We start from the raw sequence: 12,759 nt of genomic DNA, 5'->3' as shown, positions 1-12,759 counted from the left end.
CCTTTCCCTTCCCCTCCCCACAACAGACCCCCTGTGAGGTAGGTGGGGCTAAGAGAACTCTGACAGAAACTGCTATTTTTCAAGAACAGCTCTTATCAGAACTATGGCTTGCCCAAGGTCATCCAGCAGGTGCAAGTGGAGGAGTGGGGAATCAAACCCATTTTTCCCAGATTAGAGTCAGCGCACTTAACCACTACACCAAAGACAGTATGATAGGCACCACTACTGAAAAGGCCAAACTCTAGTTGCCACCCACATCACTTCTGCAGGCAGGGGTACAAAGAGCAGGGTTTGGGAGGCAGATCTTAACTGGGGGGCTAGACAGTATGGAAGGAGGTGGTCCTTAAGGATCCCATCTCCAAGCCATTTAGGGCCTTAAAGAGAAGAATCATCACTTTGAATTGTGTCTGGCAACACACAGGCAATTATTATTGTATGCAGACATTTTTGTAAAATAAACCATCATTATTAGAGGAGTTTGAATATGAATGAGTGAAGTGTTGTTGAATCAGTGACAGAGACCTATGTACAATCTCTGGATTGTTAGTGATGACTATAAATGTAATTATGGTTACCAGAACAGAAATCCTCTACTATATTCCACCATAGAACTCATGAGTAAAGACTCATAATTTATTTAAACTAACTTGATTCCCGTTCCCAATTCCCTAAAGGTGTCTGCTCAAACAATTTCAGTGGAGGTGATGGGCATGCAAGAATGCTTGCATGCAGCTTGCTGCTGTGTGTGAAGCTGCATGAGTAGGTATACTAAATTAGTAGGTGAGTTGGGCAGTTGGTTGTGGTCCCCTTTGGAAGGGCTAATTTTGCACTGAATGTGAGTATTTGATGCTGCGGTTATATAAATAGATAATTGTCATTAGAAGAGGAATAGAACAGAATAACTAAAACGCCTGTTAGAACTATGTATAATAAAAAATTATTAGAACCAAGTAGGTAATTTTCTTCATGGTTAACGGGGAGGTGGTGGGGCAGACAGTGCCATTCATTCTCACAAAAACACCATGGCTCAATGAGTGTACTTTGGCAAAGCTAATCCTGCCCCTCAGCAGTTTGCCTGCTTTGGGTAGGCAATTCCCCAATGGGTTGGTGAAAGAACTGGGATGGGGGGGGAGAGAGAAATGATGTCATGCTATGCACCAATGTCACGTCTAGGTGAAAACCTGGATGTGATGTCAGCATGTCAGCCAATGCTCTAGAATATCCAGAAGTCCGGTTGTCAGCTGACATCATGTCTGGGTTTTCACCTGTATGTGATACTGATACACTGTGCAGTATCATGTTTGCCACTTGCCATATGCCAAAAGCTCCCAGAGTACTGGGCAGCAGCCTGGCAACCCTAGGCAGGATTCAAGTCTTGGTTGTAGGAGAAATGTGTGTTTCCCCTTCATGGACCATATCTGCTCTCCAAGTGTCTCATGTGTTTCAAGAAGAGGCTAAACATGAAAATCACTGTCTTTAAAACGAACCCCAATTTATAATTTCTGATACTGATCAGCTGAGCAAGTTCTTTGGAGAGATAATTTCAGATGCCAGTTTTTTGATAACATTTTCTGCAGTACAATATGAGCACCAGAAGTCCTTCACAGACTTTCCCTGCACTATAATAGGTGAACAGTGTGGTGGAGAGCACGTGTTTTTCTGCTTAATTTGTTCTCTTCCCATTGTGAAACTGTTTGCAGAAGTGTCATATGCCTTGTTCTGCAAGTTAGCAGTCTACTCATTTCTTATACTTTCAACAATTAATCCCCTCCCCTGATTTTTAACTATAACTAATCAGTGGATCTTTTTATTTTTCTGTTTGCTGTTTTGCAGCAGGCCTGGCCTGGAGGGACCCAACAGATCCTGTTGCCATCTACCTGGCAACAGCTTCCAGGAGTTGCACTGCACAACTCTGTCCAGCCTACAGCTGTTATCCCAGAGACAATCGGAAGCAACCAGCAATTAGCTGACTGGAGGTAAGTCTTTTATGAAGTTAGCATATGAAACAACATTAGTTGGGAAGGAAGTGGTCTTTTTAGTTTAAATTTTCAGGTCATGATGTACTGGGATATTCAGGCTGCCGTGAATTGTTTGGACACTGTGGAAAGTTACAGGTATTTGAGATTTAGAGAAACTTGGCAGCAAGTGGGTTTCCAGTAGATTAGTGTTCTGGAATGGGAAGGCAGTGAATTGAATAGGGGTTTAGTAATATTCCAGGGAGATCCAAGTGTCTCTAGCTGATAAGGCTTTCCAGAGTTACAATAATACAATTATAAGAACAGTGTTAAACATCCTACTTTGATGTGTAAATTAGGCACCAACAAAACCATTGCAAGTAGAGTTACACCCTTCTAAGTCCATTTTTTAGTCATTGGACTTAGAAGGGTGTAACTCTGTATAGGCTGGTGTTGTATGAGACTTTCCTGTCTGACCTGTGCTTTGTAATGTTATCCAGCCATCTATAAAGGTTGGTGGAGCTGGTACAAAACTCCTTTCCCTTGAAGCAAGTCTGCATATCTGTTAGCAGCAATGTAAGACATTTTTGCTTGGAGTGGGGTTTTTGTGTCTGGGATCTCAGTAGCTTTAAGTGAGAGGGTTTAAGGTACTGTGTTTTTTTATTTGAATATGAACACATTAGGAACTGTGCGCTCCTGCAGGAAATGACGCCTGCCTAGAAAACAGAGAACATTTCTTTCCAGAGGGGGTGGTAAAGCTTAGTGAGACGAGGAGATTTTTGGGGAGAAGTCTCATGGAGCAGCATGGGCAATGTGGATGACATCATTTCAGTTGTGTCACCAAACCTGACCTCACCAAGTTGCCAGATGCTCCAGCATTCACCTGAAACTCTCGCTAGAGCAACATGGTCATCTGGCAACATGGTAAGGACATTTCTGGCTACACAAGTGGGTGAAGTTTGAAAGCTGACGAGTCTGTGTGTTGGAAGAGGAAGAACCTGAAGAGGGCTCTTCGTGTCACAAAGTCTGAGCAATAAAGAGATAAGTGTTTTTTTCACCGGGGGACTTTGAGGAGAGGCTGTGGCTCCATAGTAGAGTATCTGCTTGGCATGCAGAAGGTCCCAGGTTCAATCCCTGGCATCTCTAGTTAAAAAAAAAGAAGTATCGGGTAGTAGACGATGTGAAAGACCTCAACCTGGGTTTCTGGAGAGCAGCTGCCAGTTGAAGTAGACCATACTGACCTTGATGGACTAATGGTCTGATTCAACATAAGGCAGCTTCATGTGTTCATTCTTTAACCCGTCAACTGTGTTCAGATTAGAAAAGGTACTGAATTGAACAAGCTTGCTTATTATGTTCAAATGTCCTTGTTTTGATTCTGCTTCTCCCTCAAGTCATTTGAGCCCATGAATGAATATTTTACAGTTTGCCCTGTAAAGTATACAATTTTGTCAACATTATTTGTGCTTTATTAGGCCAGCATTACACATGCAAGTGGAAGTAAATGATAGGATCCACGCCCCTATAAATTGTGTAGAAATGACAAAAAGAAGCAAACAGATCAGATCATCAGTGCCACAGTACATAGACAACAAGGAATAGACAAGGGAATAGCCATCCATCCCTAGTACAGATCCCTTCAGAACCTAAACATGATAGATTGATTTATGATAACTTTCATTGTACTATTTGAAGAGAAACCAGAGCATATTATGGTATGATAACTTTCATTGTATCTTCCTATAGGCCTGCATCTACCCTGGAGGCAGTTCCAACTCAAGTCTACTCACTGATAGGGAGCAGCCCTCTGCGAGCCGCATCTTCTTCCTCCAGTGCTCTCCTTCCAGGGCAGGAACAGCACCAGCCCATAGTTATTCCAGACACTCCTAGTCCCCCGGTCAGCGTAATCACCATCCGCAGTGACACCGATGAAGAAGAAGACAATAAATACAAGCCTGGAAGGTAGCTTCACTTGTGTGGTTTTTAAAATTCCACTGAGAGGGGAAGAGTTGGTGTATCATGCTGAGTTCTTGAGCGGGCTATGCTAAAAGATAGGGCATATCCACTGAATAACTAACTAGAGGCATGATGAATTTTTCATTTTGAGACCCTAGAGCGAAATGTTTTTCACGGTTCTAGAAGTTCTGGGTATACGGAACTTCTTTTTCACGGTTCTAGAAGTTCTGGGTATCTGACACACATCAGAGGGGAAATATTTGAAAGAAAAAGCACCATCCAAAACACATATATCAGTTGCATCAGAGTCCACAGCAACCCCACTGCCACTTGCCAGTCATGACATGGTATGCTGATGATACTCCCAGAGTAGGCAGAGATAGAAGTACCTTATCAGTGCATGCAGGGAAAAAACGTGCTCCCCCAATGTCATGTACAATATAATGAAGGAAGGAACAAAGAGAACACCACATCCTTTATTGCAAGGAAAAACACGGTGTGACCAATAGGAGTCCTGGAATGCACTCATGCCAGTGTGCTCCACAGATGTGGGGTTGATTGTATTCCTTCAGTCGTGTTCCCTTTTACCGGCTGCACACTCAAGGAAGAAAATATGGCCACAGCACTCACCTGCCTGCCCAGAGACATTAGCTCACCAAGGCCTCTCCCACCCAAGGGTTCAAGTCTCCAGGTGGTAGTGGTAGTTTGGGGGGAGGGTGAAGACATTTGGGCAACAGTACATATGTGCATGTCTACGAAAGGCATGTTAAATGGGAAAAGACCCCATGTGGCAAAGGTGGCTTCGGATCCCACTAAGGAGAATGCTGGCAAAATGGTAAAGCTTTTGGCCAGAAACACATTGAGCAGCAGCAAAACAGAAAGACGAGGCCACATCTTGCACACTCCTGTAACCACATACCTGATTGGGCACACAGTTGACCGACACAGCATAGGGTATTAGGGAATTCCCCACAGCCCTGGCAGTGACACCAGCCATATATATTAGACAAGAAAGGTGACAGAGAAAGGTATGTTGAAGTGAGTATACACTGATGTGGCACATGCAAGTTCTCCAAGCCCTGCACTGGTTTAACTTCAAGACATCCTTGGAAGGAGTCCCAAACACAATCAGTTGGGATGAGCCCATCATGGTGACTGGCTTCCCCATGTGGCAGTCATTTTGTACAGTAATTTCTCATGCATTCTAGGGATTCATTACTGCTCTCTGCTTCTGTTCATCCTAGCAACCTGTTCTCCATCCCTGATCTGGTAATTCAGGCTGCTGGCATACAAAATACCAACAGTGGTCAGGGGGAATTATGTAAGCTGAAGAGCCTTTCCCTACCCCCTTAGTCAAGCATAACTGCATAGACAATAGAGGATGTACTCATCCCTCTGTGAGTCCTGTGTTGTGACACAGTCTACACATTTACTGAGCAGCAGCAGGCTTACTGGAAGGAAGTCAAATGAATGGGGTTGCATATCTCTTCTTTCAACAAGCCTCCTGTATCTTTGAAAGCTATGCTGATGGACAGCAGGATCACAGGTAGAGCTGTTCCTGTCATGCCCAAGAGGGGGGCAGCTGTACTGCTCACACAACTGTATGTTAAGTGGTGCAAGAGCCAGGTTAGAACAAGCTAACTGTCAACCTCACAGGAATGCAGCTGGATGCACCATAGTCAGTGCAGCTGTTAGTCATGTTATGAGCTCAGCAGATAGTATTGCACCGTAAACGGTGTCTATCCCAGCCCTTGTTGAGTGGCTACCTGGTGAAGAGTCAAAAGAGATACAATGGGACTAGTGAATTTTGTTCCACAGTAGCAGCAAATAGCTACTGGGCTCCAGATCTGTGCACATGGTACTGTTGTAGCTCCCTCAACTCCACTGTCCATATGGAGTGGATCACCTCTTGGGGAATGTAATGCAGCCATTAAACCAATACTTACCCACCCTTTGTGGAGAACTGCATTGCAACAGTGTCTGAACTTTCTGCTGGGACTGCTCTTCGGGGATCTGATCCTGAAATACATCATAAGTGTTTGGTCAGCAGTAACGGTGCTTAGAATGGATTGACAGGACTGTTGTTGTGCTTCTTGTGCCCTCCACTTGCAGGATTTGTGTGTGTGTGACAATGACATGATATTGCATTGACAACACAGTGTCGTGATGCCAGCATATTTGCAAGATCTCCCCTTCTCCCTTTCTGCACTGTGCATATTTACTGCTAGCAACTGTAGAGGGAAAGGAAGAAGGGCTGTTGAGGGAATTCAGAGTAGATCTATGTGGGAAGCAGTTTCTGTAGTCACAGCTTGGGGCAGTCCCCTCCCTTGCTTGCCTGAGTGGGGTGCATTATCTGTGCATCCCCATTTGGAACTGTGGAGGACTCCTATTTGGTTTGGTGTGTATGTGTGTCCTGAGGTGGAATATGTAAGGTTTCTGAGCAGAGCTGTGTTGGATATATGCCACAGCAGGGTTTGTTCTCTTCATTGGCTTTTTGGGCAAATATTCCCTTTTTACAGAGCAACCTTTCTCTAATATTTCCATTAGTAAAGTTCCCCCGTGTATGTTCTAAATAGGTCTCTGAAGAGGTGGCATATATATTTTCTAAATAAATATGTCTACCTGCCTTGAGACTAGGGAGATGTATCCCCACCTGTCATCTGAGTTATAGGGGTCCTGGCAGGGGCTTATATAGTGCTAGGGAGAGCTGCAGGAAGCAGCAATCTTAGCAGATATTCTAAGGTGTGCACTGTGGCTTCGGGTTTGTGGCTATGGATGAGGCGGGAGGCAGTTGTATTTTCACTCTCCATGGCCCCTATAGACATTTTTTTCAGGATACAACCAACAGCTGCAGTGACCATTCTGATCCTGGAGGCAAGAGGCTTAGGATGCTGACTTGAGCCCTGCTCTTTGAACACGCTGCAACACCACTCAATTCTACACAAGCACCAGGAGCACACTGGGATGGTGACATACTGGTGTATTTTACTTATTTATATTTAAAACATTTTTATGCTGCCTTTCCACTCAATCAGGGTCCACAAGGCAGTGAACACAAAAACATTTAAACATTTTAAAATACAGTTAAAATTATAAAATTCAGTTAAACACATAAACACGCGGCACTAGAAGGCAGGCCAATACCGTTATTTGGGGGTATGCCAGACGAAACAAAAAGGTCTTCACCCACTAGCAAAAGACACTGATAGATATGGGAATTTTTTTGGGGGGGGAGTTCCAGAATTTTGTTGGTATTGTCAGTGTTACTCCAGTGGAGGGCTTAGTAAACATCCTAAGCCTTTAGAGACAGAATTTAGGATTGTGCTGTGAATGTTATGAATACGCATTTGGATAAATGTAATAAAATGGGTATATATTTGTTTGTCTCTTAGTTTGGGTATGAAGCAGAGGTCCAATGTCATCAGCTACGTTACAGTGAATGATTCCCCTGACTCAGACTCCTCGCTGAACAGCCCCTATGCATCAGATGCACTTTCCACGCTCAGGAGCTCTGGGGCAGCAATGGAGCCAAACAGAGGGGCAGCTGAAAGCTCTAGCTCCCGTACCATTATTGTGCCTCTGAAAACACAGCTCAGTGACTGTATCGTAGCCACCCAAGCCTCAGGTATGGTCGATCACTTACAGAGCTACCATGAAGAAATATTTGTGTTTTAAAATGTCACTGTGCTTTCAGTGAACATTAGTCTTCATAGTTGTCGTACCCATTATTTCAAAGGCTGGAGTGGACAAGCACAGTTGTCAGTTTCAGGGCATTGTAAAATGATGGGTATTTGCCAAAGGGATACGTTTGGCTGACAGTGGATGAATACAACAGATTTGTGGTGCTGAACATTTCTGTTTACTTCACTGTTAGCATGTTTTCTCAAGGGTTATTCTTACTCTTGTTCTAAATTATTTTTCCGAGTTATTGGTGGAGTTGGACGATGATCATTAATGATCCATTTGTGTCTTAAGAGTAGATGTAGTTTCTTATCATTATTCCATACATTTCTAAACTATTGCTCTACAGAATATTTTTATTGTGCTTTTAATGTTTTGAAGTATGCTCTCTTAATACTTCCTAATAAATTACTGCTTAGATTCCTGTGCTGCTTTTTTATACAATTTCAGATGATTAAACAGGTCCACATTACAGTGGGTTGGGTCCTGTTGAAAAGATCCATGCATGGAAATGAGTCTTCCCCACTTCCCACCACCTGCAGCTGCCCAAAATGCCTTTTGGTGTTGTGTGCCCCCCCCCCCCCCCCGAGAGGGAGGAATCAGCAAAAATTGCCACCCTCTGCATATATGTGGACCTGTGGACCGTTATTTCTTTAATGATTTTAAAGTATCTGTACAACTTTGCAGTGATGCCCAACATACAAAGCCCAGCATCCTTAGCATTGCACCTTCAGTATTTTATTTTATTTATATTTTCTTCAACTGTATAGAATCTCTACAAAATTTTTTCCCCAAAAAATATCCTGATTTGCCATATTAGTTGAAATAGTAGGTCCTGCTATATAAATATATTACCTTTGTGCAACAAGCATATTAACCAGTGATGGAATAGTCATCAGTATATTTTGTGTGTGTATCATGTACATACATACAGAGTGCCTACAGAAGGTTTGTGATGATGGCAAGTGGGACACTTCTGAAAGGGAGGACGTGAAAGGGCAATGCAAGGTGACAGGCAAACATTTTCAGGGAATTCCTTTTTAAAAAATCACAAAACAGGGAAAATTACCAAGAAGTTTTGCATGCCACCCCATCCCCTCTCTGGTGAATAGTTTCAGCATAGTTTCTATAATTAAGGACAAGGACAGGGATATTGAGAACTGCACTCAGGAGGGCTATGGGATGTGTTCTAAGAGCCTCTTATGCTGCATGGAGGTCCAATCTTGAAACTAAATGGCTGGTTGTGGTGTGCAAACCGTGTCAAAATTTCACTGGGTATACCAGACCTTTGGGCATAAATCAGCACTTTGTATCCTGGCCAGAGAATCTCATTTTCTGCACTTTAAAAAGTAAGCTGAACTTTATCATTAATGTTGCAGGTGTCCTGAGTAGCCTGAGCAAGACCAAGCCAGTGGCCTCTGTAAGTGGGCAGTCTTCAGGATGCTGTATCACACCTACAGGATATCGGCAGCACCGGGTGGTGACAAATGGTGTACAGCCACTCAACCTTAGCCAGGTAAGCAGAGATCTGCTACTGGATGGCTACTGCTGAGAATTCTGCTGCTAGGTTTGTACATAAGCAGTTGTGAACTGGTACATGAGGAAGAGTCCAGATCATGTTGGGTGAAGGACGAGCTGAGAAAGATGAGGATTTGTAGAGCAGAAATACTGGATGGAGGTTTGGACTAGACTGATTCTGTTTCAGCTCCACATAATCAACACATGCTATGCATCAGACGTACTAAACTTCTTTCCCAACATTACATGCTGGGAAGTATCCTTTTGCTGCCTTCTGCTGTATGAAAGAGTTGTGGGTTGCCGTGGTGTCTTCTGGCTTTTGAGCCAACCAGGCTAACTACTGACAGTCTGCAGTGCCAGCCTGGTTTGATAACAAACTTACCTGTTGTACTCTTTCTTCCTGTTTCTTCATTCAATACACCACGTCTGTTACATCTGGTACTATGTTGTAGTTATCTAAGAAATCTTTTCCTCCCCTTCATAATTTTAGGATTAAGACTAGAGTCAGCTTTCTCTTTTTGTTTCTGGGCAAACTCCGAAATTATTGGTCTGGATAAGCAACTTCTAATAATAGTTCTTAGAACAACATCTCTCTGAATTCTTTCTCAATGTATGTCTTCTCTGCTTTGCAGAACCAGCAAGCAACTGTACTGGCCTCACAGGAGAGAAGCGGGAACCCAGCTCCACGTAGACAGCAGGCTTATGTTGCTCCCCTGCCAACAACAATTGCTCAGGCTCCCTACACCTTCCAGCACAGCAGCCCGGTACATCCCCACTTGGCAGCAGCAACAGCAAGCCAGCCTCACATGTATACCTACGCACCGACTACTGCTGCCACACTAGGTTCCACCAACTCTATTGCGCATCTCTTTTCCCCTCAGGGCTCCTCCAGGCATACCACCTATGCGACACACCCAAGCACTCTCGTGCACCAGGTCCCAGTCAGTGTGGGACCTAGCTTGCTGACATCTGCCAACGTAGCACCTGCTCAGTATCAACATCAGTTTGCTACCCAGTCCTACATTGGTGCTTCCAGAGGATCTGCTATTTACACTGGATACCCACTGAGCCCTACCAAGATTAACCAGTACTCTTACTTGTAGCTTTTGGGGCAGAGATCGGTGGTAGCTGTTTGCATCTTGGTCGTAGAAATGAAGAGATCTGCAATGGGTTTTGAAATATCCTGTCAGCTCCTCAACAGTACCACTGTGTAATCAGAGGAGGAGAACAGGGGGCCACCTCACTCTTGTTGACTGTGCCCTTTATGGTCCTCAGAGTCTGTACAATTGGTGATGCCCTGCTGTTTGGGGGTGGGGGGGGGAGCTTGGGCACTGACCGGGCAGAACCTTTTGGATCATATTCAAATTTAAAATTTACAGTTAATTTTTATGGATGCTTTATTAAAACAACATCAAAGGCCTGAATCCCCATTCATTTATTCTGTTTATGTTAATCAGAGGGGGAAAAGAAATCAAGGACTCTTTGAAAAGGCTGGGTTTCTTTCTGTAACTCTTATACTTACCTAGTATTTGTTTAAATTATTATTTTAGCAGCTTGCACAAATCCATATTGCCACTAAAAATGCACATTTAACTCTAGGTTGCTAGGGCAGATTTATAAACTTGAGTTAGTATTTTATAGTTCATTTTGTAATTCACATTTTGATAGGCAATAGCTGAATTCTGCAAAAAGCAGTTATTTCCCCCTCCCCCTCCTCAGTGTGTATATATGTATATCTTGCTCCCCAGTTTCTTGGTTTTAATTATTTTCTTGTTTTGCTTAAGGCTAAAGCAGGAGGGAGCTATAATAGTTAATTTTATGTTTGTAGTTCCCATTTCAACCTTAACACTTTCTTTCTTATAATATCTGAGTCTCCAAAATAAATTTGAGGGTTATTTTGTTTTTTTTAAATTGCATATAATATGAATTTCCTTTCAGTTGTATGCAAGAAAACAGTATATGATATGGTTTGATTCTTTTGCCAGTTCCTCAGCAAAAATGCACAGACCTGTGTTTTTTGCAAGCAAAACTCACTGGGAATGGCTCCTGATTATTGAAATGAGTAATAGCTGTTTATTGATCATTCATTTCAGTAGACTTAATCAGGAGGAGAGCCCACTGGATTGTATCCTTTCAGTATTTTAAAAAATTAAATAATAGTTGCCGCTGGATTCCTTTTTTCCAGAAATGCAGGGATCTCCTTCCCTTCATGTCTTTTTTTGCCTGGTCAATTTAGTTAAGGTATCCAAAATTCACTGAAAGGTCAACCTGCTGACATGTACAATTTTTTATACTCCTACAAGCATACCCTTCTGGGATTTTGTTGGCAACAAACTTTAAAGCGCTCTTAATAAGACTTGTATACAGTAAGTGCATGTGGGAATTGCAAAACATGACACACAAATTCCAGATTTTAAAAGTTTATTACTGAATTTAAAACTATTTTAGAAGTTTTGTAATGGTGGTGTTTTAATATTTTACAGAAAATGAAATATTGTACATATTCAAAATATAACAAGCAAAATTTCCTGCTAATCCCAAATGTCTTTGTAATCAAAATGTGTAGTGATTATACTTGAACTCTGTATTTAGTGTTTGTCTTACTCTTAAACGTTTCTGGGGATGAAATTGATCTATTCCTTTGTATTTAAACCAAAATGAGTTAATACATGTTGGAATGTATGTGAAATAATGCAATCGTCTAGAGCTCATCACTGTAGCACTGAGAGAGGGAAAAAAATGGAGCTGCATGAGAGACAAGGATACCTTCTGATTTGTTTTGCACAGGTATGTGTGACTGGTGTGTTCCCCCCCATATTGTAGTGCCTTAAATGATTATGTAGTGTGACTAGAGTTTACAGTGAGCTTGCCTTATGATGGACCAGCAAGCCCCTCCGCTCTCCGTCAAAACTGAAGCAATTCATTGAGCATATCCAACTGAGGATAGATACAAGTGGCAAAAATATGTTGCTTTAAGTTTCAATGCCAACTTAAAAAACTGTGGGCGCAATCCTCTCAAAGTTTAAGCACTCAAGTCCAATCAATTTCAGCTGTGCAGTTACCCAGCTCCCACCATGATCAGTGGTTGAAATAACACAGCAAACCATGATTTGCACTAACTATAATTTAGAATCCAAATCATGGTTTAAGCTTCCAAAAGTATAATGGCCAAGTTATAGTTTAGAGTTGCTTGGCTGCTTTTGCTTTCTGTCCTCTTGAGAGTTCAGATTTATAAGCTGATATTCCATCTCAATGTGCAGTAGCCTTAGTAGGTAGAATAACGGGCAAACCTGTGGTTTCTCAAATTTATCATGCCAAATCATAGCACAAACCATGGTGTACAAACTTTATTCAGATGGATTTCAATCCTGTTTGGCCAGCCACTTGCAATCCATGATTTGTCAGTCCATACTCACTTCCAACAATAGTTAAGCTTCTTTAGTCATGGATTGGCATGAAGTCTCAATTTAGCCAATACATTTTAAAAGTACTTGAATTTGGCTGGATTGTGCCCTAAGTGTTTTATTTGGAGTAAAGCTTCCCCCCCCCTCAAAATGTTACCTAAACTCTTAGCCGTTGATGCATTTGTAATAGGGTATTGTGCTGGGAATGCATTGGGAAATTTATCTGATGTTGCAGAGGTGATTTA

General features: G+C 42.4%; 1 protein-coding gene across 1 annotated transcript in view; it reads left to right on the top strand.

Annotated features, from left to right (window-relative positions):
- The window catches only part of HIPK1 (homeodomain interacting protein kinase 1), a 49,995-nt gene extending 38,352 nt beyond the window's left edge, over positions 1 to 11,643 (top strand). The window contains exons 11-15 of the mRNA XM_015411382.1: positions 1,834 to 1,976; positions 3,702 to 3,917; positions 7,304 to 7,536; positions 8,972 to 9,108; positions 9,743 to 11,643. Of these exons, the coding sequence (XP_015266868.1) occupies positions 1,834 to 1,976; positions 3,702 to 3,917; positions 7,304 to 7,536; positions 8,972 to 9,108; positions 9,743 to 10,213 (1,200 nt within the window). The 3' untranslated portion in view covers positions 10,214 to 11,643. The remainder of the gene's footprint in view (positions 1 to 1,833; positions 1,977 to 3,701; positions 3,918 to 7,303; positions 7,537 to 8,971; positions 9,109 to 9,742) is intronic.
- Positions 11,644 to 12,759: the final 1,116 nt, after the last annotated feature.

The sequence above is a fragment of the Gekko japonicus genome, unplaced genomic scaffold (assembly GCF_001447785.1).
Source record: "Gekko japonicus isolate JY-2015 unplaced genomic scaffold, Gekko_japonicus_V1.1 scaffold437, whole genome shotgun sequence".
Lineage (NCBI taxonomy): Eukaryota > Metazoa > Chordata > Lepidosauria > Squamata > Gekkonidae > Gekko > Gekko japonicus.
Note: the sequence above shows the minus strand (reverse complement) of the source record. Positions and strands in the feature narration are given on the sequence as shown.